This window comes from Anopheles coluzzii, chromosome 3, assembly GCF_943734685.1.
Source record: "Anopheles coluzzii chromosome 3, AcolN3, whole genome shotgun sequence".
Lineage (NCBI taxonomy): Eukaryota > Metazoa > Arthropoda > Insecta > Diptera > Culicidae > Anopheles > Anopheles coluzzii.
In genome coordinates, this window is record NC_064671.1 from 20,328,037 (window position 1) to 20,355,569 (window position 27,533).

The window sequence follows — 27,533 nt, forward strand, 5'->3', positions numbered from 1 at the left end:
GCTTCTTCCACTTGATACTTGATGAAGAATAATCAAATTTAGTCCTCAAGAAAGAAATATTTTATTTCAGCGTTTACGAGAAGAAGCAGCAACGAAAATAACTAAAAGAGGTGTCGATGCACGTGGCGTTGGTTAGCATGCTCACTCAAGCCAGTGACGAAGGACTGCAGAAAACTAAAGACAAAACACATTTAACACATCTATCCGATCATACAATGCAGATCATACCGATGGACAGAACTCGATTAACAATAAATTAGATTGACCGCCAACTTATGTACATCTTAAGCAAAACAATTTCTTTATGCCAATATGCCCGTCCTGAGTTCTAGCCCCGAATGGATCGTTTGAGCCATACGTAGAGCTAACTATCCTTTGCAGCACGGGTAATCATAAAGTCAATTTAACGGCTTTCATGTCCTTTTTCCTCATTTCGCATCGGATCGAACTGTAATTGGCCGTACAAATGAATCCTTCGTCCCAGATAAACGTTTTGGACAAACGGTGGTCGGCAAATTTTACAAGCGAAAGAGCCAAATTCTACAATAATGTTCGTATAGTTTCACGTGTTCAAGATTCAAATTTTTAAACCAAGAACAACAATGTGTGAAAGTACTATGAAATATATGGAACTGTTAAGAGCCGCGATCTCGATATCAAAGAGCCGTAATCTGCCGATCGCTGGCCTAGGATATCACAAAACGCTTGCTTTTACGGAGAGATAGATCGAGCGATCAGTTCAACGGCTGTCAAAACGTTTCCCGCTCAAAAATGCTTCTCCAGATTAAGCATCGAACCAGTGGCGGGTTAAAAGGGATCGGAGCGGTGGTAAGAAGAGCTACTTCAAGGTCCTTGCGGCCACACGGCCTCCATCGAATAATGGGCAAGATTTCTAGCCATATTGAAGACATTACGGGACGGTCAATTTGTACAGTTCGCCCCAGGACTCTCTCTCTCTCTCTCTCTTGTTGGCCTGCTCACGATAGAGCAAGTCGATGTGACATGGCCCGGTCAACAATAATTCTCCAGGATGCTCGATCCTGCCAGCCTTCGCCAACGTAAGGTTGCACGGTTCGCCGTACAGTTCAGCATGCTCGTGGTTCATCCTTCTCCTCCACGCTCCATGCTCGAGCACACGGCCAAAGATGATCCGGAGGTTGCGTCGCTCAAACACGCCCAGAGCGTTTGCATCCTCTGCTCGGATGGTCCAGGACTCGTGTCCATAGAGGACTACCGGGCTAATCAATGTGCGATATATCTCACATTTCGTGCGGACTCGAATTCTTCTGGATCTCAGCAGTCGGTGAAGCACATAGTACGCACGATTCCCCTGCACAATGCGTCTCCTGTGATTTCGCTGCTGATGTCATCCGCGAAGCCAAGAAATTGGAGATTATTATTATTATTATTATTATTTATTTATTTAAATTTGTTGGCCTCTAGGGTTTTACAAATGTGTTCTTATAATCTAGGGAAACATAAGGGATGAGGATTCACGAAGACGGGAGCGGAATTGGGAAACTGGGACGTTGAAGTCGAATAGGAGATATGAATCGTTGAAGGCAGAAAGAGCGCGCAAGAAAGGGTCATTCTGGCCATGACGAGTTTGGCGGGAAGGAATAAGGAGCGGGGGTCGGTCACGAAGACGACGTGAGGGGGCATAGATAGGAAACGAGGGGGCGAAAGATACCGGTAGAGGATATTGCTACAGATGTCGTTGTCTAGCCCCGCGCTTCGAATGACACCTTCCAGGGCGATGTTGAAGAGCAGACAGGAGAGTCCGTCGCGCTTGCCTCAGACCTCTGTGAGATTCGAACGATTCCGACGTCAAGCCGTTATAGCCCCAGGACTATAACGATCTAATCCTCTCTAAACCTGTAACGCTTTTCACTAATTCTCCCACCCATTTTGCTGCCATTTTGTAAAAATGCTTCTACAGGTAGCTCAATACAAGATGTTTCTTCAGACGCATTCCTTTCGTTCTAAGATCGCTCAAAGTACAGTTGTCTAGCAAATGCTCAGGACGAAAAAGGTTCTATCGCTGGCTAAAAGTCATGGCTTTCTTTGTTGATGATGTTCTGCTTACAACTCGATCAGCCTTGAAGTTGATCATCATGTGTGTTTCAATGCCAATACTCTTCAATGTCGCTTGCTGCGCCTACTGCATGCTTGTGCGCGGCGTGTTTTACCACGTGTGTTCGATAAGATTATTAAACATATAAACCCAATGTTGGGGTTAGGAAAGATACACTTCCGCTCCATATGTACCATGCTGCTTCTTTATACAGCACAATATTGTGCAATGTTTCGGCCTGCCGTTGTTTGCAATAAATCAACCCGATGTACAAAGTATCTACAGTGTTTATTTGAAGTATTAATTTTAATTTAGACGACGAAAAAAAACTAAACAAATCCGGATCCACTTTGGCAATTTCTATCAAGTACGAGGGGGCCAAATTCTATATGGAGAGTTGGAAAGTGTAGTGGTTAGTAAGGAGAGAAGAGTACATTTTGAACTTACATACATACACACACACACACGTTTTTATTCTTTTGTTTTACATTTAAAATTCAAGTTTTCTGTTCTGTTGCAGTAAACGGGACAACATTCTGCGTTTTGCGCAATGTGAGAATGTCGATTTTTTTCAGCTTCCGCGACCGGGGGGAAGTGGTTTCTGGTTGTAAATGTAAATTGTACATGGTACTTATATCTGGTTTTACGGTAATGTATTCAGTTTGATATACGTTTAAGTTGTGTAAAATACTACTACAGATGCCCAACCTACAATCGCACCCAGAGCCCCGCTAACCCGCTCTAAACACGCCGGAGTAGTGAGACCGGGTTACAGTTATAGGCGCGGGGGAAAACAATCCATCCTCTTCCACTTCTTATTCTAGCAATGTTGTTGGCTGTGTCATATAATTTGCTTTTATTCGGGCCCTACCAGATAGAGAGTGTATTTTTATTGCTGCTAATTTAGCTGACAAAAGAAGGTTTGTATTACTAATCCCTCATGGTTCTGTTACAATCCACTGCACTGTAACTGTAAGGGAAAGGGCCAGGACACACCAGGACACTGCCAATTGTGGGCTTTTCTGATGTGCGTGTGTAGTGTTTGTGTAGTGACGTCGTGAAACGGATCACGAACGCTTTCTCTCAAAATGGAGGGAAAAAAGCTTCTACTTTTGAGACCAAACCCCTTTTCCCACTAAACTCTACCCTCTTTCGAGAGAAAACCATTCACAAAACGTACACAGACACACACACACACACACTCATAAAACAAACGTGCCATCATGTTTAAAGCATCTATTCGCTTCTAATACTTCTATAATCGCTTACCTTTTAGCCGGCACAAGAAATGAAATACATTAGAACGGCTACTGCCGCTGCCACTGCTGCTTCTGCTTCTGTTTAGTTCATCGTTCCGTAATTATTTCTTCTTTTCATTTCCCTCCAATATTCTAAACACTACTTCGTTTGCTTCTCTATCTCCCCTCTGTGTCTCTGTGTGCGCGCAGTTCATCATTTTGGGGGGTGGGGTGGCCAGCGGCGCTTATATAAATTGGGGCTTGTTTTAAAATTATCATATAAAGGGGTTTTCAACGCTACGGTTGGTGTACAAAGTAAAATCACGAACTCTCTCTCTCTCTCTCTTTCTCTCTTCCTACTTCTCCCGGCCAACCGCCCATATTAGAAGTCCGAATCATCATCGTCATCCATCGACGGCGAATCTTCCTCCTCAGAGTCGATGACCTTCTTCTTTGCTTTCTGTAACATCAAACATATGGAAATGAAAAACAAATTATACATAAATAAACCATAATTGTTAAGATGCAGACGCTTAACACACACTCACCTTTACTGGTTTGTCCGTTTCGCTACTGCTTCCCGCTGGCTTGCGGCCTCGCTTGGTACCCGCCGTCGTTTCCGTCGCCTTCGGACCAAGGGCACGCTTTTTCACCGGGCCCGGCTTCTTCTTCACCGGCGACGAGTCGTCGTCGTCGTCGAGATCGATCACGGAGGCACCGGGCGCATCCTGCACCTCCACATCGCTGTCATCGGCGGCGCCCGGCTTGCGGCCACCCTCCGGATTGTTGTCGAACATTTCGTCATCGGAACGGTTGAAATCGTCATCCTCGCCATCGTCGCCCATGTCCATTGCGGAATAGTTCACCTTCTGTAAATGTCAATGTTGGGGGGAGGGGAAAGGAGCGGTTTTACATTAAACATTCCCGCGTCCGCAGTTTGTTCGCGTCAGACGCAATGAAAGAAACCTACCTTGGCAGCAGCTGCACGGCGCCCCGTCTTCTCCCGTGTTGGGACGTTCACCGGCGAAGCGAAATCATCCCCGCTCAGGTCCGAGTTGAAGGCATCCTCCTCGTCGGACGATGTGGCCTTCTTCTTCTGCAATGTGGCGAAAAAAGGGAGAAAAAAAAAGAAACCAGCATCAGCATTTGAATTTGTGTGGAATCGATTCCGGAAAGTAGGTCCAGAAGAAGTTTCCGAAATTGGCTTCAGAATTGGAATCGACTCCGGAATCGGATTCGTCTCAGGAACTGATTCCGAAATCGGAGTCGGCTCCGGAATCAGAATCGGAGTCGGCTCCGGAATCAGAATTGAATTCGGCTCAGGAACTGGTTCCCGAATTGGATTCGGCATCGTAATCAGAATCGGTTCCGGAATCAAATTCGATTTCGGTATCTCAATGAGAATAGCCGTTTGGGTCCTATGCGGCTACAATTGTATCGATAGCCACAAATAACCCCAAATTAGCTTGTAAACGATCCATTCCTATGGAGATTCTGGAACTGATTTCGTTTCTAAAACTTTTGATTTCAAATCTAGCACTAAATTTGATTTTGGAGCCAATTCTGATACCGATTACCGAGCTGATTACGATTTCCGGACCAATTCCGATTCCGAAGCCGATTCTGACTACGGAGCCCATTGCGGAACCGATTCCAACTCCGTAGTCCATTGCGGAATCGAAGTCGGCTCCGAAACTTACTCCGGAATCGGAATTGATTCCAGAAACGAAGTCGGTTCCGAAATTGAATCCGAATCCATAATCGGAACCGGATAGTTCCGAATCCAAACTTCCTCCACTAATTTGAACCAACTCCCCAAAACAACTTGTGTGCCTTCATTTGTGCATCAACTTACCCGTCCACGCTTGCCCTTCTCGGCCGGCGAACCCTTCTCCTTCTTCACCCTCGGCGCTCGCGGTGCTTTCGGCGCTTTCGGATCCTTCGGCTCCTTCTTGACGCGCGGTTTCGGCTTCGGCTTGTCGCCCGCCGTACCACCCTCCACCAGCGCATCGAACTCATCCATCTCGCCGCCACCCTCCTCCCCATTCTCGCCCGGTTCCTTCTTCTCCTTCTTCACCTTGCCGGCGACGGCCCGCTCCAGCCGCTTGATCATCTCCTCCGACATCCGGAACTGTACCGGCTCGGCATCGACGCTCGGCTTCGTGTCGTCGATGGCCGTCTTGCGCGAAACGGCCTTCGCACGACCACCGCCGGCGCTCGCCTTCATCATGCCCGCCTTCAGCTTCTTCTCCGTGCTGATCGCATCGAGCCGCTCCTTCTCCTCCACCTCGTCCAGCTTGCGCGACAGCGCATCGAGATCGTCCATCCACAGGCCCTGCACCGTCTTCGCTTCCAGCGACTTCAGCTCGGCCAGCTTCTGGTCCCGCTGCTTCAGTATCTCATTCTTGCGCTCCTCCGTCAGCATCCACATCGACATACCCAGCAGGTAGTTGAACTTCTTCACATCGGTCAGCCGCTGGAACGCTTTCTCCGGATCGACCGACGAGCTGCCGGCGCCCTTGCCCTTGCCGGCCGTCGATTTGCCCGGCTTCACGTCCTCCTGCTCTTCCTCCTCCTCGCCCTCGCCCTGCTGGTCCTCCTCCTCCTCGTCGTTGGTCTGCACCCGGCGCTTCCACTCCTGGATCGGGTCGGCCCGGTAGCCGCGCTTGATCAGCTCGTCGATCAGCGCCTTGCGCTTCTTGTTCTCCACCACCAGCGTGCCGTTGCACTTCTCCATGATGAAGCGCGCCTTGTCCGACAGGCTGTCCGCTTCCGCCTGCAGCATGCCGAGCAGGTACGCCCGCCGCTTGCCGTAAAAGTCGAGCCGCACCGTGTAGAACTCCATGAAGATTTCGTTCGCGTGCGCGTACCGCTTCAGGTAGTTCTTGTCGTCGAACGCGTTCATCGACGCGGTCGAGATCGAGCTGGTCAGCTTGAACAGCCGGTGGAAGCCGCCCTCCTCCGCGTACAGCTTCTCGTACTCGCCGGGCAGGAAGGAGATGACGAACCGCACGGTCGTGTCCGTGTTGTACTCCTTGTAGTCGGCAATGACCGCCTTCGCCTTGTCCGACCCGTGCAGCAGCGGCTCCAGCACGTTCTCCTTGTACGTTTGCGTCCACGTGCCGATCGGCAGTTCGGAAATTTCAATCTTCTTCCCATCCAGCAGCCCCACAGTGCCCGCGGTGAGGTACTTCTGATGTCCGACCGATTCGATCACACCGCGGAAGTTTTTGTACCATGGCGTCAGCATCTTCGGCTCGTCGCCGTTCAGCATGCGGCGAATGTTGGCAATCACGTCGCGCGGATTGTGGTTGGGGATTTTCGTAGCCCACCCAGTGCCGATACCGTCCGCCCCGTTGATCAGCAGCATCGGAATGATCGGCAGATACCAAACCGGCTCGATGCGCTGATTATCCTCGTACTGGTACTCGAGCAGCGGATCGTCGAGCGGATGGAAGATGTGCCGCGTCAGCGCGGACAGCATCGTGAAGATGTACCTGGGGCTGGCGCTGTCCTTGCCACCCGTCAGCCGCGTACCGAACTGACCGCCCGGGTACAGCAGATTGATGTTGTTGCTGCCGACGTAGTTCTGCGCCAGGTTGATGATCGTCGAGCAGAGCGACATCTCGCCGTGATGGTAGGCGGACTTTTCCGCCACCGAACCGGCCAGCTGGGCCACCTTCACCTCGCGCTTGTCGTCACGCTTGAAGCACGTGTACAGCACCTTGCGCTGGCCCGGCTTCAACCCGTCCAGCATGCACGGAATGGAGCGCACGTTGTCCGAGTTGGAGAACAGTACCAGCTCCAGGTTGACAAAGTCCTTGTAGCTGATCTCCTTGGTCGTCTTCGTGTACAGGTAGCGCTCCTGCAGCCCGACCGACTTCCGGTGCCGGCACTCCTCCATGTGCGCCGTCAGCCAGTCCTTGCGCTGCTCGATCGCCTTCTTCGAGAAGGCGAGCATGATCGCATCGTCGTCCCCGGTGTCCTCGTACCGGAACAGGATCCGGTGCCGCTCCATGTTCTGGAAGTACTCCTTCGCCTCCTTCGACGTGGACGTACCCAAACCCTTGTAGTACTTGATGTTGTACGTGTGCGAGTTGGCCGTTTCCGCCTTCCACTCCTCGAACTCGGGCAGCGAGAAGAACGACAGCTCCTCGCCATTCTTCTTCGTCGCCTTCACGATCGGCGTAATGAACTCCTCCAGGAACGGCAGCCGCAGCAGCTCCGGCCAGTTCGTGTGGATGAAGTTAATCAGCAGCCCCTTGATGTGCGACCCGTCCTGATCCTGATCGGTCATGATCATCACCTTGCCGTACCGGAGCGTCTTCAGATCGTCCATCGTGAGGTACTTCTTCTTGTACTGCAGGCCGAGGATCTTGATCAGATTGTTAATTTCCGCATTCTCCAGGATCTGCTTGTGCGTTGCCTCGCGCACGTTCAGCAGCTTACCGCGCAGCGGAAACACGCCGTACGTGTCGCGCCCGACCACCCCCAGCCCGGACACGGCGAGCGTTTTGGCCGAGTCTCCCTCGGTGAGGATGAGCGTGCAGTTGAGCGAGTTGCGCGAGCCGGCATCGTTCGCGTCCTCCAGCTTCGGGATGCCCTTGATCTTCGACTTTTTCGAGCCGGACGTTTTGGCCAGGTCGGTTTGCGCCTTAAACTTGGCCCACTGCAGCACCGACTCGACGATGCCGCTCTTCGACACGGCCGTGATGAACTTCTCCGACAGTGCGCACTTCGAGCCGAAGCTCTTCGACTGCAGCGTCATGTTTTCCTTCGTCTGCGAGTCGAACGTCGGGTTCACGATCAGACAGTTGATGAACACCCACATGTGGTTCTTCACCTGGAACGGTTTGATCGTGACGCCGCCCTTGTTCTTCTTCTTCAGCACCTCGATCAGCTGCTTCACGATCATGTCGGACACGTAGTCGACGTGCCGGCCGCCCTTGGTCGTCGCGATCGAGTTCACGAACGAGACCTGCTGGAAGCCCCGCTCGGAGATGGCCACCGCCACCTCCCAGCGCTCGTTCACCGACTCGTAGCACATCTTCACCGGTGCGCCCACGTCGTCGGTCGTGTCGCGCAGGAACAGATCGATGTAGTCCTTGAAGTTCTTCACCGGCACGCGCGTCCCGTTCAGGTAGACGCTGACGCCCCGGGTCGACGCGGCCACATCGTACGCACGGCGCGACAGCAGCCCGACGATGTCGTCGTCCAGCTTCTCCATCTTGAACTTGCTCAGATCGGGCGAGAAGGTGATCTTGGTGTAGTCGTTGCCGAAAAAGTCCTCCTTGATCTTCGGCTCCGTCGTCTTGGACATGTTGTCGCCCCAGGTCTGCTTGAAGCACTTCTTGTACTGCTTCGACGCCGTCTCGACCGTAAACTTGGTGCTGAAGATGTTGCACAGCTTCGCACCGTACCCGTTGCGGCCGCCCGTCACCTTCTCCTCCTCGTCGTTGTAGTTCGATGAGGTGAGCAGATGCCCGAAGATCATCGTCGGCACGTACATCTTTTCCTCCTTGTGCATCACCACCGGTATGCCGTGGCCGTCGTTCCACACCGAGATCGTGTTCGTTTCCTGGTTGATCTCCACCTTGATCGTGCTCATCTTCGGGTCGCGCTGCTTGTTGTCCGCCGCGTTCACCAGTATCTCGTCGAAGATCTTGTACAGCCCCGGGACGTACGTGATGTCGCGCTGCACCATCTTGTTCGCCTCCTTGTCGAATATCCACATCGGTTCCTTTACCATCTCAACCGACCCGATGTATGTGTCCGGTCGGAGCAGGATGTGCTCTAGCTGCGATTTCTTCTGGTAAATCTTTTCGATCGATTTACCGCCAATCTTCGGGCTCGCTGTGGCGGCCGCGGCGGCAGCTGCCGAGCCATTTTGCTGGTTGGCAAACATTGCCTAAAATTGGTAAAAAAGATAATTGTTTTAAAACTGTCCATAAAAAGTAAGCGTTTACGAATACATATCCATGTGTAATTTCTAATTACATATTAAGGTTTTTTCACCAAAATGTCGTTATTTTTGCTTTCATTTTCATTTTACGCAATTTAGGAGATAAAAATGATGTTTCCTGTGCTTTTTAGCGTCGATTGATGTTTCTGTCTGTCTCTACAAAGCCAAACACAAACCGTCCAAGTAGCCAGCAGCCCCCGCCGCTTCGAATCAATCCGTTGCAAAGTGTGTGTAGTTGTTTTTGCACCGCTACAGCGTGCTATCTCGCTTCCACTCGACCCAATCGGTGGGCGCGCTTGTGTGTGTGCGAGCAGGACGCAAGAGTAGCACAGCTCGCCGCCAGAGCGCGTTAAACACAAAAATGGCGGCTTCGGGCAAATTCCGCCGCAAAGCCAAACGACGAAGCGTACCCCGCGAGAACAATTGCTGGGCAATGATGGCTTTTGATTAGTTATTTTTCAAAAAATTGTCCTTTCGTGTAGATTTACAGACACATTTCTGGGAAGCGTGAAATAGCCTTGAGCTTCCAAAGACAGCAAAATTAAATCGAAAAAAGACAAGCTCCTACAAGTTGCAGCTAGGTTGTCACTACCGGAACACACACTACCGGTAATTTCGTGCGCTTCACCATAATAAACCTACGCCTGGTTTGGGGTTTAGGGGCGAGGAAATGTTCACTTACCCGGATGTCGGTCATTGCTGCGGCTTATTCTTCGCGTACCAGAGCAGCTTCTCTTTACGTTCCCAACCAAGATCGTTATTCTCAACGCAGTAGGCTGCGGCAACGGCGGGTTTGTTGCTGTGGGGAAGCTGCTGCTGCTGCCGGATGTCCTCGACCAGAGCAGAATATTGGACCGAAAAACACACCAGTAATCACCCTCGCTGTTCGCTTGTTTTGTTGGCAAGCACTACCCGCACACACGGAACCACACACAAACACACAAACACGCGCGCGCACCTGAAAAAAAAATCCCGAAACACCAAGTTAGTTTGTGACGCTGAAAATGTTGATCTATAGCTAAAAACAGGCGAGCGAAAGGAAACGGAAAAGAAAAAAACTGTTCTACCGTCAGCACACTTTTGTCTTTTTTCGCAAACACACACTCGCAGGGACTCTAGCTTTGATCACAGCGTCACCCACAATACCGCACCACCCGGCCCGCGTATGTGTGCGTTCCTACCCGGCAGAGGAAACAACTAAGCAGGCAGGGAAAAATCACTTTTTTCCGGCGTTTTCTCCAGCTTCCCACAGCCGGACACTTGCGCTTGTGTTGCTTACCTGCGAGATCTGATGTGCGAATGAAACCAGCTTCTGGCAGACCCGAGGTGGACAAACACAACAGCTGCAGCTTTCGTTTGCGGTGACGCCGGCAGTGCGAAAGAGCGCGCGCTAATCGGAAAAAAGCCGAGCTGTCAACCGAGATACGGTTGGGATGCGGCTTCACTTGTGCTTGGAAGTGTTCTATTCTCGAAAATAACGTGGTTTTGTTTCACTTTCAAATGATAGCGATTGCTTACCTTTTGTTCTTTTCAGCTAAACTGCTCACCGCGACGCGATGTGTTCGAGTTTGCAGCACTTCGTGTTTAGCGGATACGGCAAAGAGCGGTTTCCGAAATTGGCGTTGTTTGGAATGAAATTTAAATGTGCGAACGTCAAAACCGGTGACAAGCCCAAAGAGCAATTCCGTTTTGGTGAAATGTCAAACTAATCGAATTTTTCAAAAAAGGCCTTATGAACGGCCTTTTTTATGCGGACAGTTGCAGTTTTGAAAATTCTTGGAATGGATCGCAAAGCAACTCCTCAGAGCAAAAGCGTGAGTAATTTTTCTCTTTAATTTGCTATGGAATTCTTCTTCTCGATCAATTTAAATCAAGAGTCGTTTAAGCTTAATCTGTTAATTCGCATCTGATCAGCGTTACCACCGCCCTAACATCATCTAATCATGGCCTATATAGCCTTCAAACACTCCGACCAAAAGCCTATATGAATGGTCGCGTGGTCAGATACGTGGTCGTTTAGTGGTCGTTTAGTGAATTTGTGGCACTTAGGCATTCACAACTTTGTCAATGCCAAACACTTTTACCAATGGGACCACTGCATGTGTTCTTGAGGCACTACGAATTTATTGATTTAATGATGTCTGGGGGCCGGCCTGGTGGTACAGTTGTCAACTCGTACGACGTAACAACATGCTCGTCATGGGTTCAAGTCCCGAATAGACCGTGCCCCCATACGTAGGACTGACTATCCTGCTATGGTAACAATAAGTTACTGAAAGCCAAGCTCACTTCACTAGTGGGTACAGGCAAGCCTTGACCGACAGCCGACAAAGAAGCAGAAGAAGAACGATGTCTGGATGTCCATTTGCACTAGAGGTATGTTGTTTTATTTGATATTTGCTTTTTGATTGCCTTGGAACAATATTGAGTAATAAAGTGCAGGGCTAGAGATGCCCTAACGATAAGTTGTTTATACTAATCTTACTTCAGTGCTCAAGAAACAGCTTTATTGAAAATATTCCTGTGTTTGGCGTACGGTTCTTGAGACATCATAGCATTATAACCGCATTTTTACCTAAACATCGTTGAGCGTTTCTACATACACCGAGAATGCAGCTGAGAAAAAAGCTGACAGCATGCTTTGACAGCGACTGACAGCATTTTCGGTGAGAGAAATCTCTTCAGCATGTAAAGAACGATGGAGCTGAGAAAAAATTAAATTGGCAGTTTATGTCGAACGATCAATTATTGTTTGTATTTTTGCAGTCTAATAATCGTAGAAATGTTACTAAAAAGTAAAAGAATTTTGTTTACTTCATTTTAGCGATTCAAATGGATTTTTACAACATAATTTTAAAAAGTCTCATCTCGGCGCTTTCCGGAGCTTCTACACACACCGGCGTGAGAAACCGGTTGTCAATTCTCTCACAGCCATCTCTCAGCTGCAGTCTCGGTGTGTGTAGAAACGCTCGTTAACGGTTTTTTTAAAACGCCTGACAGCTCGAACGCATCTACTGTGGTAATTGCTGCTCGAAACCCGAGCTGCAAGACGCGCTTGTCAAAACAAAAGCCATCAAACAGAAAAGAGGTGAAATTTTATTTTCGTTTTCTGTTTTACCCTCAAAAAAGCGAAGGCAAAAGGACAGGGCAGGAATACAGGCAGCAAAACGCGACACCCGCCTCGTAAGCAACCTGTACGGTGGCACGTTGTGATTGCATTCCGCACCCTCGATTCCAAAGCAGCAGCAGCAGCACCATCAGCACTACCCAAACAATTTCGGGTCGAACCGTGCAACCAGCAGCAGCAGCAGCAGCAGCACCCCTCATATTCATCATCGTCATCATTAGCAACGCGCAAAACCCGTCCGCAAAGGGTGGACGGACGAAGGGACAGACGAACTCAAGAGGGTAAAAGCGCATTCGTGTTTTGGGTGAACGCTGCACCATCGTTTTTGGGACTGCCAGAACTGGGGACGATCGTGTTAATCTACCGCACGGTACAGCTGATAGGCACACCAGCACACCATTAGGTTGGAGTCATCCTGCTTTTCACCAAACGCTGACAAAGAGATGGATCGAAATATGGTGTAAGTAGATATATGCTGCTGTGCGCCAAGTGGCCAAGTGGGTTTCGCGCGTTAGTGTGACAGAGCAAGCGTGTCCGCACCCGAGCGAGACGCACGTAGTGTGGTGTAGGCCTACGGCCGAAGAAATCGGGTTCACGCGAAGAAAACTCCAGGAATGTACTTCCGCATACGTTGCTTCGAGCGAAACAATCATCGCCCGCGCTGTGGTGGAGCATCATGCTTTCCTTCCCTTTTCGCACCAAAGCCCTGGTGCTTCTTCCCGTTTTTTGTTTGGCCGAGGACGAGAGTGCCTTTCATCGTATGTAGGTGGAAATTCCCGCGCGTGTGTGCGTGTGTGTGGATGTGTGCACCGTGCTGGTGTGTATGACCTTGTGTCCGTAATGTTGTGTACGTTCGAGGGGCGCCCATTTGTGTGTATTTTTCTTTCATCGTCCGTTTTGTCGATTTGTTTACGATTGACAATTAACACAAGGCAGCACAAGTTTGGCCAGACATGGGCGCGCATTCTTATCCATAGCATTTTGTTGTTGTTGTGCCACACAGATTCACTGATCACAATTTGTCCCCTTCCATTGCAGACGGCAGGGAGGCATGTCGATGTCACCGGGCGTGATGCGAAGACCGGGCGGCATGGGCGGCCGGGATATGCATCCACAGAATCACGCCCCGTCCTACCAACCACAGCAAAACCTGGTATCGGCCACGGCCGGTGCCATGCTGAACAATGGGGGCAGCAGTAATGGGCCACCGCCGCCGTCGTCGGTGGCGCCTCCTTCGGCGATGCATCCGGTAATGCACCCGATGCAGCAGAACCAGCAGCAGCAGCAGCAGCAGCACTCACAGCAAGTGCACCAGCAGCAGCAGCCACAGCAGCCGCCGCAGCAAACCGCACAGATTCAACATTCGCAGCATGACGAGCTCATTCGATACATAAACGAAGCATGGAATAGTGTAAGTGCCATTTATTCGCTCAAGCTTCAGCAAATGAGGCCAACGGCAGGTATGTTGTTAGCGACCCTGTGCTTCCCGACTCGGAACACTTTCACTTTCGCGCGGTAAATTTGAAACAACAAAGTGCACCCCCCCCCCCCCCCCTGCTTTGCGAGTCGTTCCGTGGGTAGCTATGGATTGCTAAGCAACGCCATCTTGGACCTTTTTTTTCTTCTTTATTAACCATTTAACCATTTGGCCATCTTTAAACTCACCTGTTTCTGGTTTCTCTACCCCTTTGCCCCTTTGCAGATAACTACCGACAAGAGCCAAAAGGCGCCAGTATTCTACAAGAGTGGCACGGAGCCGCGATTGTCCGGATTCACACCATTCGATCTGGAGCGCTGGTGGGGCCAGCGGATGGTACATCACATCAACATTGGCTCACACGGACACCAGTGAGTGGTGCACGCAAGTGTACGAACAGGGGAATGGGGGGGAGGGTGGGATGGGAGGGTTGGGACAAGCGTTGTGGAATTAGTGAAAGGGAAGAGGGGAAGGGGTGGGGGAGGGGGGAAGCAAGGAGGAATGGAAGCAAGCCAGCCAGCCAGCTAAGATTGCCCTTTGGCACACTGTTCATGGACGTGTTCTTCGTCATCCGCCGAACTGAATGCTTCCAGTTTTCCTGCTGTAAAGTGACAAGGGTTATCATTTTCAGGTTTCCCTTTTATCCAGCACCAGTGCACTGTAGCTGGTGCGTGTAATGTGTGTAAAGAATAAGTTAGAATGATGTTTTTAACGTTTTTGAAGTCATTTCCTTTCAATTTGCTTTTTTTTTTGGGAGCAAGACCGTCAGGCCCTTTGTGCCGTGTCCGTCTGCTTCGGATTAACAAACCAAACCAACAGCGGCGGGGTGGGTTTCGAATCTCTCGATCGATTCCCATTCCTACTAAACTGATCGTGATTTTCGTGGTGAATATGGCACAAAAGTGTGCAAACGCAATACAAGGGCAGAGAGTTGAAGGGCCCCCGTGCAAGACGTGACGGCACGAAATTATTTTAAACAAAAATACAATTTCAATTTTATAGCAACTGTTTTAAGTATGTCAGAAAATTTCGGTTAGGCAGATACGATGAAAAGCAGGGACATGGATAGGGAGAAGAGTGAACTGTCGAAGAGCGGCTTAAAAGCGGGGAAGGATGTTGTAATCAGAAGCAGTAGAAGAAGAACAAGAAGATGGAGGATGCGCTTAACAGACAGGATCGGAATGTATTTGAAACAAAATTGCAATATAGTGCAAAAGAGAGAAGTGAAGTGGGCGGAGAGAGAGAGAGAGAGAAGTTGATTCAAAATGAAGCGGAGCGAGAGAAGCTAAGAAGAGAGGAAAGAAGCTGATTTAAAAAAAAGAGTGGACAACAACACAAAAACGCGCTGAAACATAAACCAACAGCCCCGGTGGAGGAGTTTGTAGGCAATTGCACATTATTTCTTCTATTCCTCTTTCTTTTTTTCCCCCTCATTCATTCGAATATACACACAGTACTCAAGGCGCGCAAGGTGGCAATAGAAAAAGCATTGGTCGCGGGCACGGTGGTGGTGTAGTAGTAGTAGTAGTACGTTTAGTACCCGAAGAACAAACACAACCCACTGCGCGACGATGCTGCTCATTTTCCGTTTTACTACTACTGCTGTTTTACTCCTGCAGAGGACGATCTACAGGACGAAAGATAGAAAAGAAAGAAAGATAAAACAAATGGAACAGTTCCACAGTTGCAACCCGGAAATGATAACAAACACAAACAACCATGTAAAATTCCTTCGTAATTTAAGCGTGGGGACACAGCGAAAACAAAGCTTCAAACGGGATTGGCAGTGTAATAAACTCTATCATTTGAAGAAAGGTGAATCTAGTTGTTTGTATGGTTTTTGTTATTGCACGGAAACATTTTATTGTTTGATGATTTAAAAAAAAACACTATATTTTCCGCACATTTTAAAATATATTTCAGCAATTTAAAAATAACGGTCAAAATTGTTTGCTACACCCTGTGCTTCAAACAACGACGTGTCGCTTCACCACTTTTGCCCGCAGGCCAAATGTAGCGGTTTTCGTGAGCTCGTCAACGCTCTAAATCGGTGCGATTTTTCCTCTCTGGCGATGCTTTTCGAAAGTAACCAGCCAGATAAATTGAGCTAAAATTATCCCTATCTTACCGCAAAATCATCGGTAATTTAATAGTAATTCTATGGCAAATTAGCAGTCGTTAATTTAGCTTTTCGAGCAGTTTTGATTGATCCTTTTCTCTATGCTTCCTCTATGTTATTGTGATTTTTTTGTCTCGGCCAAATTGTTAATAAATACAGGCGGTCCCCGAGATACACGGTTAATGGGGACCGAAAACGTCCGCAAAATACCGCGTATCTCGAATTTCCGCGTAAGTCGAATCTCTTGATTTCCAGCTAAAATATCACTAATTTTCGTTTAATTTTGCAAGTAGGGGGTGGTTTTAGCCTCGTTATGAATTATTTGAGGTGATTCTGACTGAATATAACAGTTTTAAACCTTTTGGAATAGTTTTTAACATTCCATCGAAACGGAAATTATTTGGCAATTTACAATTGATGTGTCAAATCAGTACAATTTGCTCAAAGAACTGTCAAATTTAGAAAACCGCGTATCTCCGAATCCGCGTATAAGAGGTACCGTGTATCTCGGGGACCGCCTGTAACACAAAATGCGTTAAATTATAGTTTTATGTTTTTATTTCATCGTTTTCCTCAAGTTATACAAATGATTACAGCTTTTTTTTTCAGCAATCTCGACTGGAATAGCCGCTTCACCCGGAGAAAGTGTAGCACAAATAAACGCTCGGCTTTCTCGGCTGATTTTTACTGATTTTTACTTTTTTACTGATTTAGACAAAAACAACTGCTCGAATGGGTAAAATAACAGAAAGCTGTCTGGCTGGGTAGTTGTGACGGTTTTTGACGTTTCGAGCAAGGGCTGGCCGCCAAAATGCTCGGCGGGTGGAGAAATTTCGAATGACAGTTGCCAATTGCCAGAGAAGAAAGAAAATACACTCCAACAAAAAACAACAAAAAAAATCAAAGGGATTTCATTTGTTGTGCGTGACGAAAATCGACCAGCCACGGAGGGACTGCAGGCGTACCGAACAGCAAATACGAATTAATTTCCCAACCATACCCGCGGGTGGGGGTTGTCGTGTGCGTGTGTGACCGAGTTTTGTGTTCAGTTTTCCCAGACGGTCGGGTTTCGGTGCATTCGCTTTCGCCCAGCTGCAGCTCGGCAGTGTTGTGTTTTTGGTTGGCTGTGGCAGTGGTGGTGGGGCGGATTGATATTTTCCCTCTTCCCCCCTTGTTAGTAGAGCAGTTTGGAAACTATTTTGGGTCGCCGTGTGTGTGTGTGTGACAATTCGGTCCGCATTTTATTGGAACGCCACACTGGAACACCTTGCGGGAATGTACTGTGGTCAGGGTACAGTGGTGAAGTGATTCCTGGTTTCTGCTGCTGCCTGGAAACGGATTGCTGAGTGGCATTGCTGCACACTCCTTATAAGTGCATTGAAAGTATGCCTGGCTCGATGCTGAACTAGAAGACCCAAGTCCATCCGGCCTCCAAGCGGGTCCGTGCGCGAGAGTTGTGCCCGAAAGAAAAGAAGCAAACAGAAAGAAACGGTCCCCCTGTGCGGTCCACCGAAACCCGCATACATCCCAACAATGAGCAAGCATATGTACTCCACGGCGAATCTGTCGGACGTCGAGCTAAAGGATCAAGGCAATCGGCTCTTCTCCGCCCGGAAGTACGACGATGCCGTCAATCTGTACACGAAAGCAATCGTAAGTATCATCATCATCATTGATTCGCTCCCATAATTCACCCTGATCGCGTGATGCAACTCGGCACACGATTCTTTTTTGTTCTTATCTGCAGTGTGGGAAAATAGGCTGGGGCTAGGCTTGGGGACAAACCTCCGAACAATTAGGCTGTATTTCAGGTCCGCCGTCCTACTTGGCTGGGGCTCTACTCCTCGATGCACCGTTCGATGCCTGTATGCACTCGGATGTCAATAATCTGTCCATTCATTGCCTCGTTCTGCTGCTGCTTCCACCGTATGCTCATAACGTTCCTGATAAAAAGGGGAAGGCATAATTTGTGCATGTTTTAGTCACGAAAGGCCCCCTCCATTCAAATGAGCTTTTTGACATGAATATGTCCTTTTCTAATGGGTTTGTTCGGGCTCCAGCACGGCTCGTAATGGCGTAGCGAACAGAAAGAAGAGAAAAAAAACCTCCCCAAAGTGGTGGGCTCTTAACCCATTTCAAGGTTATCGTTTTATCGATAAGGGGGGATTGCGTTTTTGTTTCTACTACCCCCACCAATCAGCTAGACAAATGGGTGGAGAGTGTTTTGTTGGGGAAGGTTTGTTGCTGTATCCTCGCACAACCTTTACGCATAGCGTTAGGGTTTGCTTTTAGAGGGAAACTTCCATTGGTGAGCTATGCTCGTGCCCGGAGCCGGAGCGGATTGTGTCGCTAGACGAAAGTTCGAATTAATTAACACTTTCGACGAATCAATCAATTGTGAGCTTGGTTCGGGTGAGGTAGTAGAATAAAATAAGCAAAAGTAAATGCTCTGCATGGATGGATGGAACGGAACGTCACGATTGCGTGTGATATTTTCACTCGATAAACGGTAACGTGTAACAAAACACTAAAGAAAAACATACAATCGATGTTTTATGTCCAATCCAAGTATATCGGTCCTTCCTATAAGGTCATTAGCATTAAAATTAGCCTTGTGTTGTACGATTGAACGAATTGATTGGTGCTAATGGACCGTTAATCACAACTTGCCGTTACCATTCAACCTTATCGTCGCATTCAAATGGATCGATTTTATAGCAGTAAAGCTCTGTTGTCGTTTTGGCTTTCTTTTTTCTGTTTGCCTTTTCATGAAATCTCTAATTCCTTGCGGCACTTTGCTTTCCTTTGCGCCCATGATCAGATTATTGTCGCGCGAATGTCGTCACGCGCGAACCTTCCCTTGACGTATGCTCGTTGCTACGATTTATGAATGAAACATTCACGGCATGCTTTGGGAGCAACGGGTGCATAAGCTTATTGGTACCTTCCGACGTACAGCAAGGGCTTGTTCGCGGGCTGTCGGCTAATTGGATTAAAATCGCTACAGTTAGGAGCCACCTCAGCTACCGACCAGCGCTCGACTTAGACCACCTTTAAGGTGGTTAAAATTATAACTTTAGCTTTGATTGCGTTGCAGTATTGAATAGGTTAACGTATGTGTTGCACAATTTTCTGCAATTTTAAACGTTTTTCTTTGTGTGCCATATTCTTCCCATTCGTTGTGTCCTGTTGCAACGATCTGACGAGCAATACAAATAAACACACGTTTTGTGAGGCTATACTCGAGTGCAAACACGTCTAGCCACAGGGAGTAAGGATGTCATTGTACGGTGCCTACGTGGGCAGCGTTTTTGACCTACGCCAATGTGACCAACGCGTGTTCCGGTACGTTCGATACGCATAGCCGCACGTGACGCAAGCAAAGGGCGCACGTGCGCCGGTATGCTTCGGGGTTTCGGTATCATGTTTCACCACAGCGTGTTTGATGCTCGATTTGTGTGTGTTGTAGTGTGTAGTTAGTTTTAGTACAAAAGCCCAAAAATCCCGAATCAAACCGGTCCCTAATATAGCTGTTTCTTCTCTAAATGTTCTTCGCAGATCAAAAACTCCACAAATGCCACCTACTTTACGAACCGCGCCCTCTGCCACATCAAAATGAAGCGCTGGGAGACGGCCTGCGTCGACTGCCGGCGGGCGCTCGATATGGACCCGAACCTCGTCAAAGGGCACTTCTTTCTCGGCCTCAGCCTGATGGAGCTGGAATCGTTCGACGAAGCGATCAAGCACCTGCAGCGCGCCCACGATCTGGCCAAGGAGCAGAAGCTCAACTTCGGGGACGATATTGCGTCCCAGCTCCGGCTGGCGCGGAAGAAGCGCTGGAACATACAGGAGGAGAAGCGCATCTGTCAGGAGATTGAGCTGCAATCGTATCTAAATAGGTAGCTGAACTGTGGAAGGGAGGGAGGCTTTTGAAGGCAGGAATTAATGGTTTTTACTTCTTTTTTTACGGTTACGGGTAGACTTATCACGGAAGATATGGAAAACCGTATGGCCAAGCTGAAGGTGGACGACACGATCAACGAGGAAACGCTCAAGGAAAAGGCGATGGAGATAGAGCGAGAGGGCGTAAGTGTTTTGCCTTTTGTTTAAAGGTTCAAAAGAAAACACGCTTTTCTAACCCAATTTTTGCTTTCGATTGCAGGAAAATCATATGACTGAATTAAACAATCTGTTTGCAAAGGTGGACGATAGGCGACGGGTAAGCATGGGGCAGGTTTTTAATTCACCGCCTTTTATTTATTCGCATCCTCCCTTTCATCCACCCTAGAAACGAGAGGTACCTGACTACCTGTGCGGCAAGATCAGCTTCGAGCTGCTGGTAGATCCCGTCATCACACCGTCCGGCATGACGTACGAGCGGAAGGACATCGAGGAGCATCTGCAGCGGGTCGGCCACTTCGATCCGGTAACGCGCGTCAAACTGACGCAGGACCAGCTGATATCGAACTACTCGATGAAGGAGGTGGTGGACGCGTTCCTGCAGGAGAACGAATGGGCGCTCGATTATTAGGAGACGGCGGCGAAGGAAACGAAGGAATTGCAGCGCGATTATCCCCCGAGGTGTGTGTGTAGCAGTAGCTAGGAGAGGATTACGGTTTGGAGTGCGTTTGAGACGATAGGGGTAGAGAAAAGGGACAGTATGTATGTACATGGTAGCACCAAATTAAGCAACAGTGTGTTTTTACAACCTTGATTGAATGCAAAAAGTAAGAAGAAAAAAATAATTAGAAGTTTAAAGAAAAAAAGGAAATTTGTTATAAAAAAGAATTTCTATGATGATCGTTATAATTAGGATGAAAAATACAAAAAACAAAAAAACGCTCCGCAGAACTTCCCATCATAGGTCCCCCCCCCCCCCCCTCTGTAGTTAACGGCCAGGAAGTAGCGCCTCATCAACAATTCGATGTGATTTAAGTTAGTGACCCGTAAAGTGTATGGCTAGATATGTAAAGGGAACAGCTCGTCAGCACCGCCAGCCAGTTGGCAGCATTGTTTGTGGAGCGCATCATCTTCCGTGTTCCGCGAGCCTTAGCTGTGTGTGTGTGTTGCACGAAAAAAAAATAATTCTTACAGCAATACTATATCATCCATTTTGTTTTGTTCTTCTACGTAGTTTTACGGTTGTTTTGAAGTGTTACGCTCCTTTCCAATAGGTAAACTCAATTGTAAAATTACCCTCTGCTCCCATTGCTGGGTTGTGGAGTCGTGGAGCGAGCGAAACGAAGCTTAACTTAACATATCCCATCGTTCATTCGTGCGTTCTCCTATTCCTTCTTACATGTGAAATCGTGCTCAGAAAAGTTTGTTGAGTGATTGTTAATGGTGTATTTGAATTAAGTTACAATAAATTTACCATACCCACCAGGTCGTGTGCAGTTAATCAGTGTTCTCACCGCGTACAAACTAGTTTCGTTAGGTTTCGTGAATCTTTCGTTGAGATGAATGAATATGAATCTTCCGTGAAGAGTGATTCGAATCTCGAATCGACTCTTCACAGATTTTTGAATCTCTAAAGATTCATAAAGATTCATTTATCTCCATTCATAAATCCATTAAAATATATCATATATATCCAGGAATTCATGAATGTTTAGAGATGTATGATTTTCAGAATATTGAATTTGCACGATCCCACCTAAAAACAAGCCCTTCGTGGGTTTAAGGGCTGCGTGGTACTTGCCAAGAAGTCTCGAAAGCCTATATAGTAGGCCTGGGCTATTTGGTTCATTAAGATGAATTGAACGTGAATCACGATTCATTCGTTCATTTCAGTTGAAGAAAGTATAGTAAATTAGTTCATTTTGCAAGAACAACATAATAAGTGTATTACATCTTGAACATTATTAGGCAGACCAGGATGATCTTTATTACGATTGGTAGGACCTTCTTTTCGTGAACGTCCTGATATTACGGATCTCGTTCATATTTGTATTGGAGGAAATGAACGACCTAGCGTACTAGGACGTTCTTCATTTCGACGGGTATGACGTTCTTTTCATGAACGTCCTGGTATTACGATTCACGTACATATTTGTATTGGAGGAAATGAACGACCTGGCTTTGTAGGACGTTCTTTATTTCTATGTATAGATCGTTCTTTTCGTGAACGTCCTGGCCAGACGGGTCACGTTCATATTTGTATGGGGGAAATGAACGACCTGGCTTTCATTATTTCGACGTGTAGGACGTTATGTCCATGACCAACTCATTACATTTTGATTTATAAAGAATCGATGAACGTAGGTCGTTCGTTCTTCAGGATGAATTGAATGAATCGTACAGTTCTGGTTCTTGGGGCACACCTCTACTGTATAGGCTGGCATGACCACGTAGGTTGTTACGCCAAGAGGAACAATAATGAGAAGCTGAAGCTCTATGAATCTTGGAGACGTATGAATCCCGATAGATCTTTTAAGATTCATGAGACTTTAAAGATCCATGAATCTTTGGAGATTCATCTTTGAGGATCTTTGTAACCTTGGAGGATCTTGTGTTCATGAATCTCATGATCTTCATGAATCAGATTTACCCAACACTAGTACAAACGAGGAAATGTAGGACGGGATGCACTTTTCACATAGAACAATCAATGAATTTAGCTTTATTTGTTAGTCTAACGTATGAGGTAGAGTTTCATAAATAACAGACAACCTAAAAATAAAAAAAAAACTCAAAATGCTCCACAGTTTTTCAAATAGTTCAGCATTTCGCTTGATGCAACAGCTTCTCGCGCAAAGCTTTCATTTGCTGTGCTATTCCCGGCATCAGGTAATCCGACAAACACTCCTCCTCCTCCTTACGCGCCTTCGTTCCAGCGCAGCTGCGTTGCGGCGGCCTGGCGTGGGCATAATAGTTGAACCGCTCCAGCTGCACCTCGTCACCGTCCGCCGGAAGGCTGGAGCGACTGTTGAGGCACATTACCAGCCCACCGTCCAGCGGGCAGGTCGGAACGGTCGCAAAGAATAGCTGCAGCACCTTCTCCGTTATCGTTAGCCGGTAGTACTCTTTGGTCGGTTCTTTGGAACCGTAGCGAAACTTCCCCGCGTGCTGTAGCGCTGCCAGCAGGGCTTCGGCGCCCTTACCGCCCGCGGACAGACCGAGCAACTGGACCGCGTGCTGATCACGCACCGGGACGGAGAAGATGCCATCGCAGGGAGGATTTACGTTCACCGTGAGCGGATTGTGCTGCAGCACGTTGCACTGTGGCCAGATGGTGGGATATTTGGTGTACCGTACGGACTGGATGTTGATGTGGGTTAGCAGCATGAAGTGTGCGGAGCAGCCGGACACTTTCGTTGTGGCAAGCGGGATGCACGGCGGTGCTCGGTGGCGAGTTCTGTGCGGTTCGAGCGAAATGTACCGGCCGATGCGCGGTGGGCTGATCGTGAGCTGTTCCACCTTTACTGCTCGATTTCCTCTGCAATGATTAAGACAGTGGGGAAGAGAATGGAATTAGTATTTGCAGTTTCTTTTGCATCCCCGCGGGGGCTGGACTGCATCGTACCTACCCTCCAGCGAGCTGTTGGATGTAATTTCGCTGCAGGACAGGAACACATCGTCCAGGACTACCGTTTGTCTGTTGATCGCGAAGAGAGCGTTCGCTCGCGCCACGATCGGATCAAACGCAGCCGTCTCCACCTCGACCGTTCCGCCGACCGTGTTTAGATCTTCCGAATCGTTCACGTAGATGATATCCGCTTCCGGGGTGGGCAAAATTTGCACATCGTTTTCGTAGCCGGACGAATCGCCGCCGTGCGCTTCGACCTGGCTCAGTGCTTCCTGCTTGATGGTGAAGCTGTGCAACGGCGCATTGGGCGGTGTCGAGCCCGAACTCCCGGCAGGCTGTTGATCGTTTGCCACCTGAAACGGTGGTATGACCGAGCTGGCTTGGGACAGTGTTTGTCCAGCGTTCGGCCTTATCGCAACGATTGGCGGAGATAAATTGGAGGAGGCCGGTGTGAGACAGGAAGCGAAGGGGTTTGGCGCAGCTAACGGCGGTATGGTCGTGCCGGACAGCTGCAGTGGATCCTGCGTGAGCGGAGGAGGCTCTTGGGCGAGCAGCGGCACCGTCTCTCTGTCGTAGGGCTGCTGGGATTGCGTTTGCTGGGTGGAGCTAGCGTACGGCACAAAGCTTAACGTGTCGGGCGTATCTTGGCTATGGGGAGCGTTCGAATCCTGCGACAACGGGGGTCGCAGTTCGCTCGGTACGGGGGCGGCGTTGGACGGTATCGATACGAATGCAATCGACTGATTGTTGTTACCAGCGTCGGGTGCCTCATTCAACACATCCTGATCCCGAGGTTGCGTGTTTTCGATCGAGTTTATCGAACTGTCCGAATCGTACTGAATACAGCCGGGCCGCGTGGGCACAACAGTGCGCAGGATGGGATCCTTCTTCTGCTGCTTTGCCTTTGGTTCGTTGCTGCTGGTCGGCCGGGGCGGTTGAGAAGCTGTAGGGCGTCGTACTGCCGGTTGCGGAACCGGCACGGGTTTCGGTGGAGGACGAAGCTCTAGCGGTAAGCTATTGTTATTGCTTGCGGGCACTGTGGCCTGTCCTTTCTCCACTTTGCCCAGCGCCCATACTAGCGGTCCCTTTTCCGACAGTTCTTTCTGGTCCTGAGGGTTTAGAAAGTTTATTCCTTCGGGAAGCTGCTGGCGTGCGAACGTGTCCCGGAATAGATTGTAGTACTTCGCCACGTACTTCTCGATCTTTTCCAGCGACAGCGACTGGTTTTTGCCCTTGTTTCGCTGCATATAGTTCTGAACGGTCCTCACGTAGATGTTGGTGTGCTTGGTGATGTATTCCAGCGTGTAAACCACCTCCCCACTCTGCCGGCGTATGGTGGGTTCGCGTAGGACAGCCGACAGGTCGTTGGAATGTGCGTTGGCGGCTTGTACAGCATGGGCAGGTATTACCACCATCTGATGGTTTTGGGGTACGTTTTCCGTGTTCGGTGCGTTCACTGGTTGGACAGCTGCACCATCCTCTGCATCAGTTGTAATGTTTTCCTCTTTTATATCCTCTTCCGTCAATTCAATCGCTTCGTGGATTGCTTCTTGCGTATCCTGTCTGTACGCGGAGCTGTCGTTCACGGGAGTAATGCAACGTTCGACCGAATCCATCCCAGGCGGTCCCAGCTGCTGCCCAGCAGCACCACCATCATCCCGGAAGTCAATGTTGCGCACCGCGTATTCAACAATTTCCTCCGGCTCGACGGCCACATTCAAGGGGAATTTGGAATAGTTCGCCACGCCGTACCTTTGGTTCAGATGATCGTCATCGAACCGCAGCAAACCCCACACCATACTGCGGCGCTTTTCGCTCGGTAGCCTCCACTCCTCGATCAGATCCTCCAGCACCATCGGCTGCCTCAGCGTCCAGCTGCCCTTGAGCGAGGAGTGATGCTTTACGAGCGAAAGGAACTTCCGGTCCTCGGTTTCGCGCTTCCGCTGGCACATCAGAATGTAGGTGGGAAGTTTCTGCAGCTTCGACGACCAGTGCTGAAAGTCGGCCTTCAGCTTCTGTAGTACCTGGGCCTGATGGTCGAGGGCACTGTTCCGTTGCGTCATGTCTACAAAGCAAAGCTGCGCGATTCCTGCCCCGGCTAGGGTTTGCTTGTGTTCCACCAGTGCTTGTGGCGACGTGAGTGGCATTTCCGTGGCCATACGAAACAAACCCTCGTGGTAGCGCGTGTCGAACCGCACCTCGTGCAGCGGCTCACGGATGCGCATCTTGGGCTGTTGCACGTAGAGCTCGTAACAGTGTGCCGCGTAAAGCTGCTGCGTTTTGGCACTGCGTTGCGGCATCTTTTTGGCTACGATCTCTTTGATGTTGGTATGCTTCAGGAACAGTTCCCGTGCGTACGAATTCTCTGCCAATTGTTTGTTCCGCTCGGCAGTGGGTAAATTTCGCATGGAAGGCATCGTCTTCGGGGTGGATGGTCCCGGTCGGGGCCCTACATTGGAGGGTTTGGAGGGGCCTGGTTTTGTGGTTATCCTGGAAGTTGCTGGTGCACCTGACGTTCCCCTTGAGGGTCCTGGTTCCGGTGCGGTCTCTGTCGAGCCGGTGGTCGGTACGCTTTGCCTTCGAGGAAGCAGTGTATGCTTCTGGGTATGCTGCCGTATGTTGGCCATTACCTCGCGGATGTCTCGCTGCGTACTGGAGCTCGATTGTTTCGATGGACCCTGTTGATTAGCCATGATTTGTTATTATTGTTTTCACTCACACACAACACATAAAATTAAACATTTGCCCAGCAGCTATGGAATGTGCATTCGTTGGAATTGGCGCGCCTTTGGCAGTTGTTTACGAAATTGACAGCACACTGTGACCGCACATCCTTGTCCGGTCATCGTGTTTTGGCAGATTTTGATTTGATAACAATTGTTATCCTGTTTTTACAGTCTTGATAAACTTTTGGACTAGTTGTTTGTTGCAAAAAGCTGAATATTCAGTATTTTTTATTTTTATTCAGGTTTTAGCAATTATATTTAACAAAATAAGCAACCAAAATAATGATTTTGATTTTTTAGTACACGTGGCGATTTTCGGTTGTACTAAAATGCCCGTGGTTCTAAGGTGATTTTGTTCATCAATCCCAGTAGACGCTGCAGTGATTTGGTTGTACATTTTGGCTATTGAAATGGTTCAGTTTGTTCGTCACTTCCTTCCAATATAGTTCTCTTGCTCAAGTAGTGCAAATAGTTCAGTGTTATGTGTCGTGGAGTTATTGAGTTTAGCAATTGATTTGCTCCATGAAAGGTAGCAACAAATGATGCTGACTTTGGCGTAACTGCAGAAGCTTCAACCGCACGTGGAAGGTAAGTTCATATCTAATTATTAATACTCATCAATTATGTGCTACAATTACAATCGTTCTTGGGCTGCTGCAAGAGCATCCTGAACTACTGATACTGAACTGATATTGGTCCTGGAACTGATTCTAAACCCTTTCCAGTTGTGGGACTCTGGCAAAACTCCATACCAGTCCTGGAACTATTCTTGTACCGATACAGATCCTGGAACACATCTTGACCTCATAATGGTCCTGGAGCAAAAACTGAACCTATAAGTTTCGGAACTTATCACTAATTCATATAGATCCTGGAACTGATCTTCAATCGTTCCTGGAAAGTATCATTTCCGGTCCTGGAATCGATCGCAAATCGCGAACCCTATTCATATCCAGGAACTGATTAACTACTTACTCCGATACATGAGCTATTTCCGCCACCATACTGGAAAATGCACCATTCACGGCAGCAGTTGCTCAGTTACTTGAAAAACTCATCCTAGAGGTTTAGCCATCCTAGTAGCCAGGAAGTAGCAAAACTAATGCACATTACCCCTTATCAGAATGTGTTTATAGAGATGTTCTAGTTATAGTAATAGAGATGGCTACGAAGTCTTATCGGTCACGGGACCTAATGAACCACGGGTGATCTCTGCGATTAATTTGAATACCTAGCTGATATCTGCTTCTACCTACTGCCACTAATCGTATGTTGTACTTAC

General features: G+C 48.6%; 4 protein-coding genes across 9 annotated transcripts in view; 2 read left to right on the forward strand and 2 right to left on the reverse strand.

The window, feature by feature from the left end:
- LOC120955475 (DNA topoisomerase 2) overlaps positions 1 to 10,861 on the reverse strand; it is a 197,370-nt gene extending 186,509 nt beyond the window's left edge. The window contains exons 1-6 of one of the 5 annotated variants that reach the window (XM_040376371.2): positions 10,793 to 10,861; positions 9,957 to 10,232; positions 5,168 to 9,220; positions 4,283 to 4,408; positions 3,861 to 4,181; positions 2,344 to 3,772 (exon numbers count right to left, since the gene is read on the reverse strand). In XM_040376371.2, coding sequence (XP_040232305.2) covers positions 3,695 to 3,772; positions 3,861 to 4,181; positions 4,283 to 4,408; positions 5,168 to 9,220; positions 9,957 to 9,971 — 4,593 coding nt within the window. In that variant the 5' untranslated portion in view covers positions 9,972 to 10,232; positions 10,793 to 10,861 and the 3' untranslated portion in view covers positions 2,344 to 3,694. The other 4 variants (XM_040376369.2, XM_040376370.2, XM_040376372.2 and 1 more) reach the window with 4 other exon arrangements.
- A 1,476-nt stretch (positions 10,862 to 12,337) lies between these two features.
- LOC120957395 (MAPK regulated corepressor interacting protein 2) lies at positions 12,338 to 15,698 on the forward strand. Its single transcript, XM_040379592.2, has 3 exons — positions 12,338 to 12,861; positions 13,440 to 13,812; positions 14,104 to 15,698. The coding sequence occupies exons 1-3, from the start codon at positions 12,845 to 12,847 to the stop codon at positions 14,251 to 14,253; spliced, it is 540 nt and encodes a 179-aa protein (XP_040235526.2). The 5' UTR covers positions 12,338 to 12,844; the 3' UTR covers positions 14,254 to 15,698.
- A 1,158-nt stretch (positions 15,699 to 16,856) lies between these two features.
- LOC120957475 (E3 ubiquitin-protein ligase CHIP) lies at positions 16,857 to 21,382 on the forward strand. Its single transcript, XM_040379696.2, has 5 exons — positions 16,857 to 17,650; positions 19,556 to 19,896; positions 19,978 to 20,083; positions 20,160 to 20,216; positions 20,286 to 21,382. Exons 1-5 carry the CDS (start codon positions 17,531 to 17,533, stop codon positions 20,526 to 20,528), a joined length of 867 nt encoding a protein of 288 aa, XP_040235630.1. The 5' UTR covers positions 16,857 to 17,530; the 3' UTR covers positions 20,529 to 21,382.
- Positions 21,383 to 22,596: 1,214 nt separating this feature from the next.
- LOC120958919 (uncharacterized) lies at positions 22,597 to 26,344 on the reverse strand. 2 transcript variants are annotated; one of them, XM_040381989.2, is made up of 2 exons: positions 23,523 to 26,344; positions 22,597 to 23,435 (listed from the first exon to the last, which is right to left on the reverse strand). In XM_040381989.2, exons 1-2 carry the CDS (start codon positions 26,216 to 26,218, stop codon positions 22,718 to 22,720), a joined length of 3,414 nt encoding a protein of 1,137 aa, XP_040237923.2. In that variant the 5' UTR covers positions 26,219 to 26,344; the 3' UTR covers positions 22,597 to 22,717. The 2 variants fall into 2 exon arrangements, with proteins under 2 accessions (XP_040237923.2, XP_040237924.2); XM_040381990.2 differs by having other exon boundaries at positions 23,322 to 23,435; positions 23,527 to 26,344.
- Between the last annotated feature and the right edge of the window lie 1,189 nt (positions 26,345 to 27,533).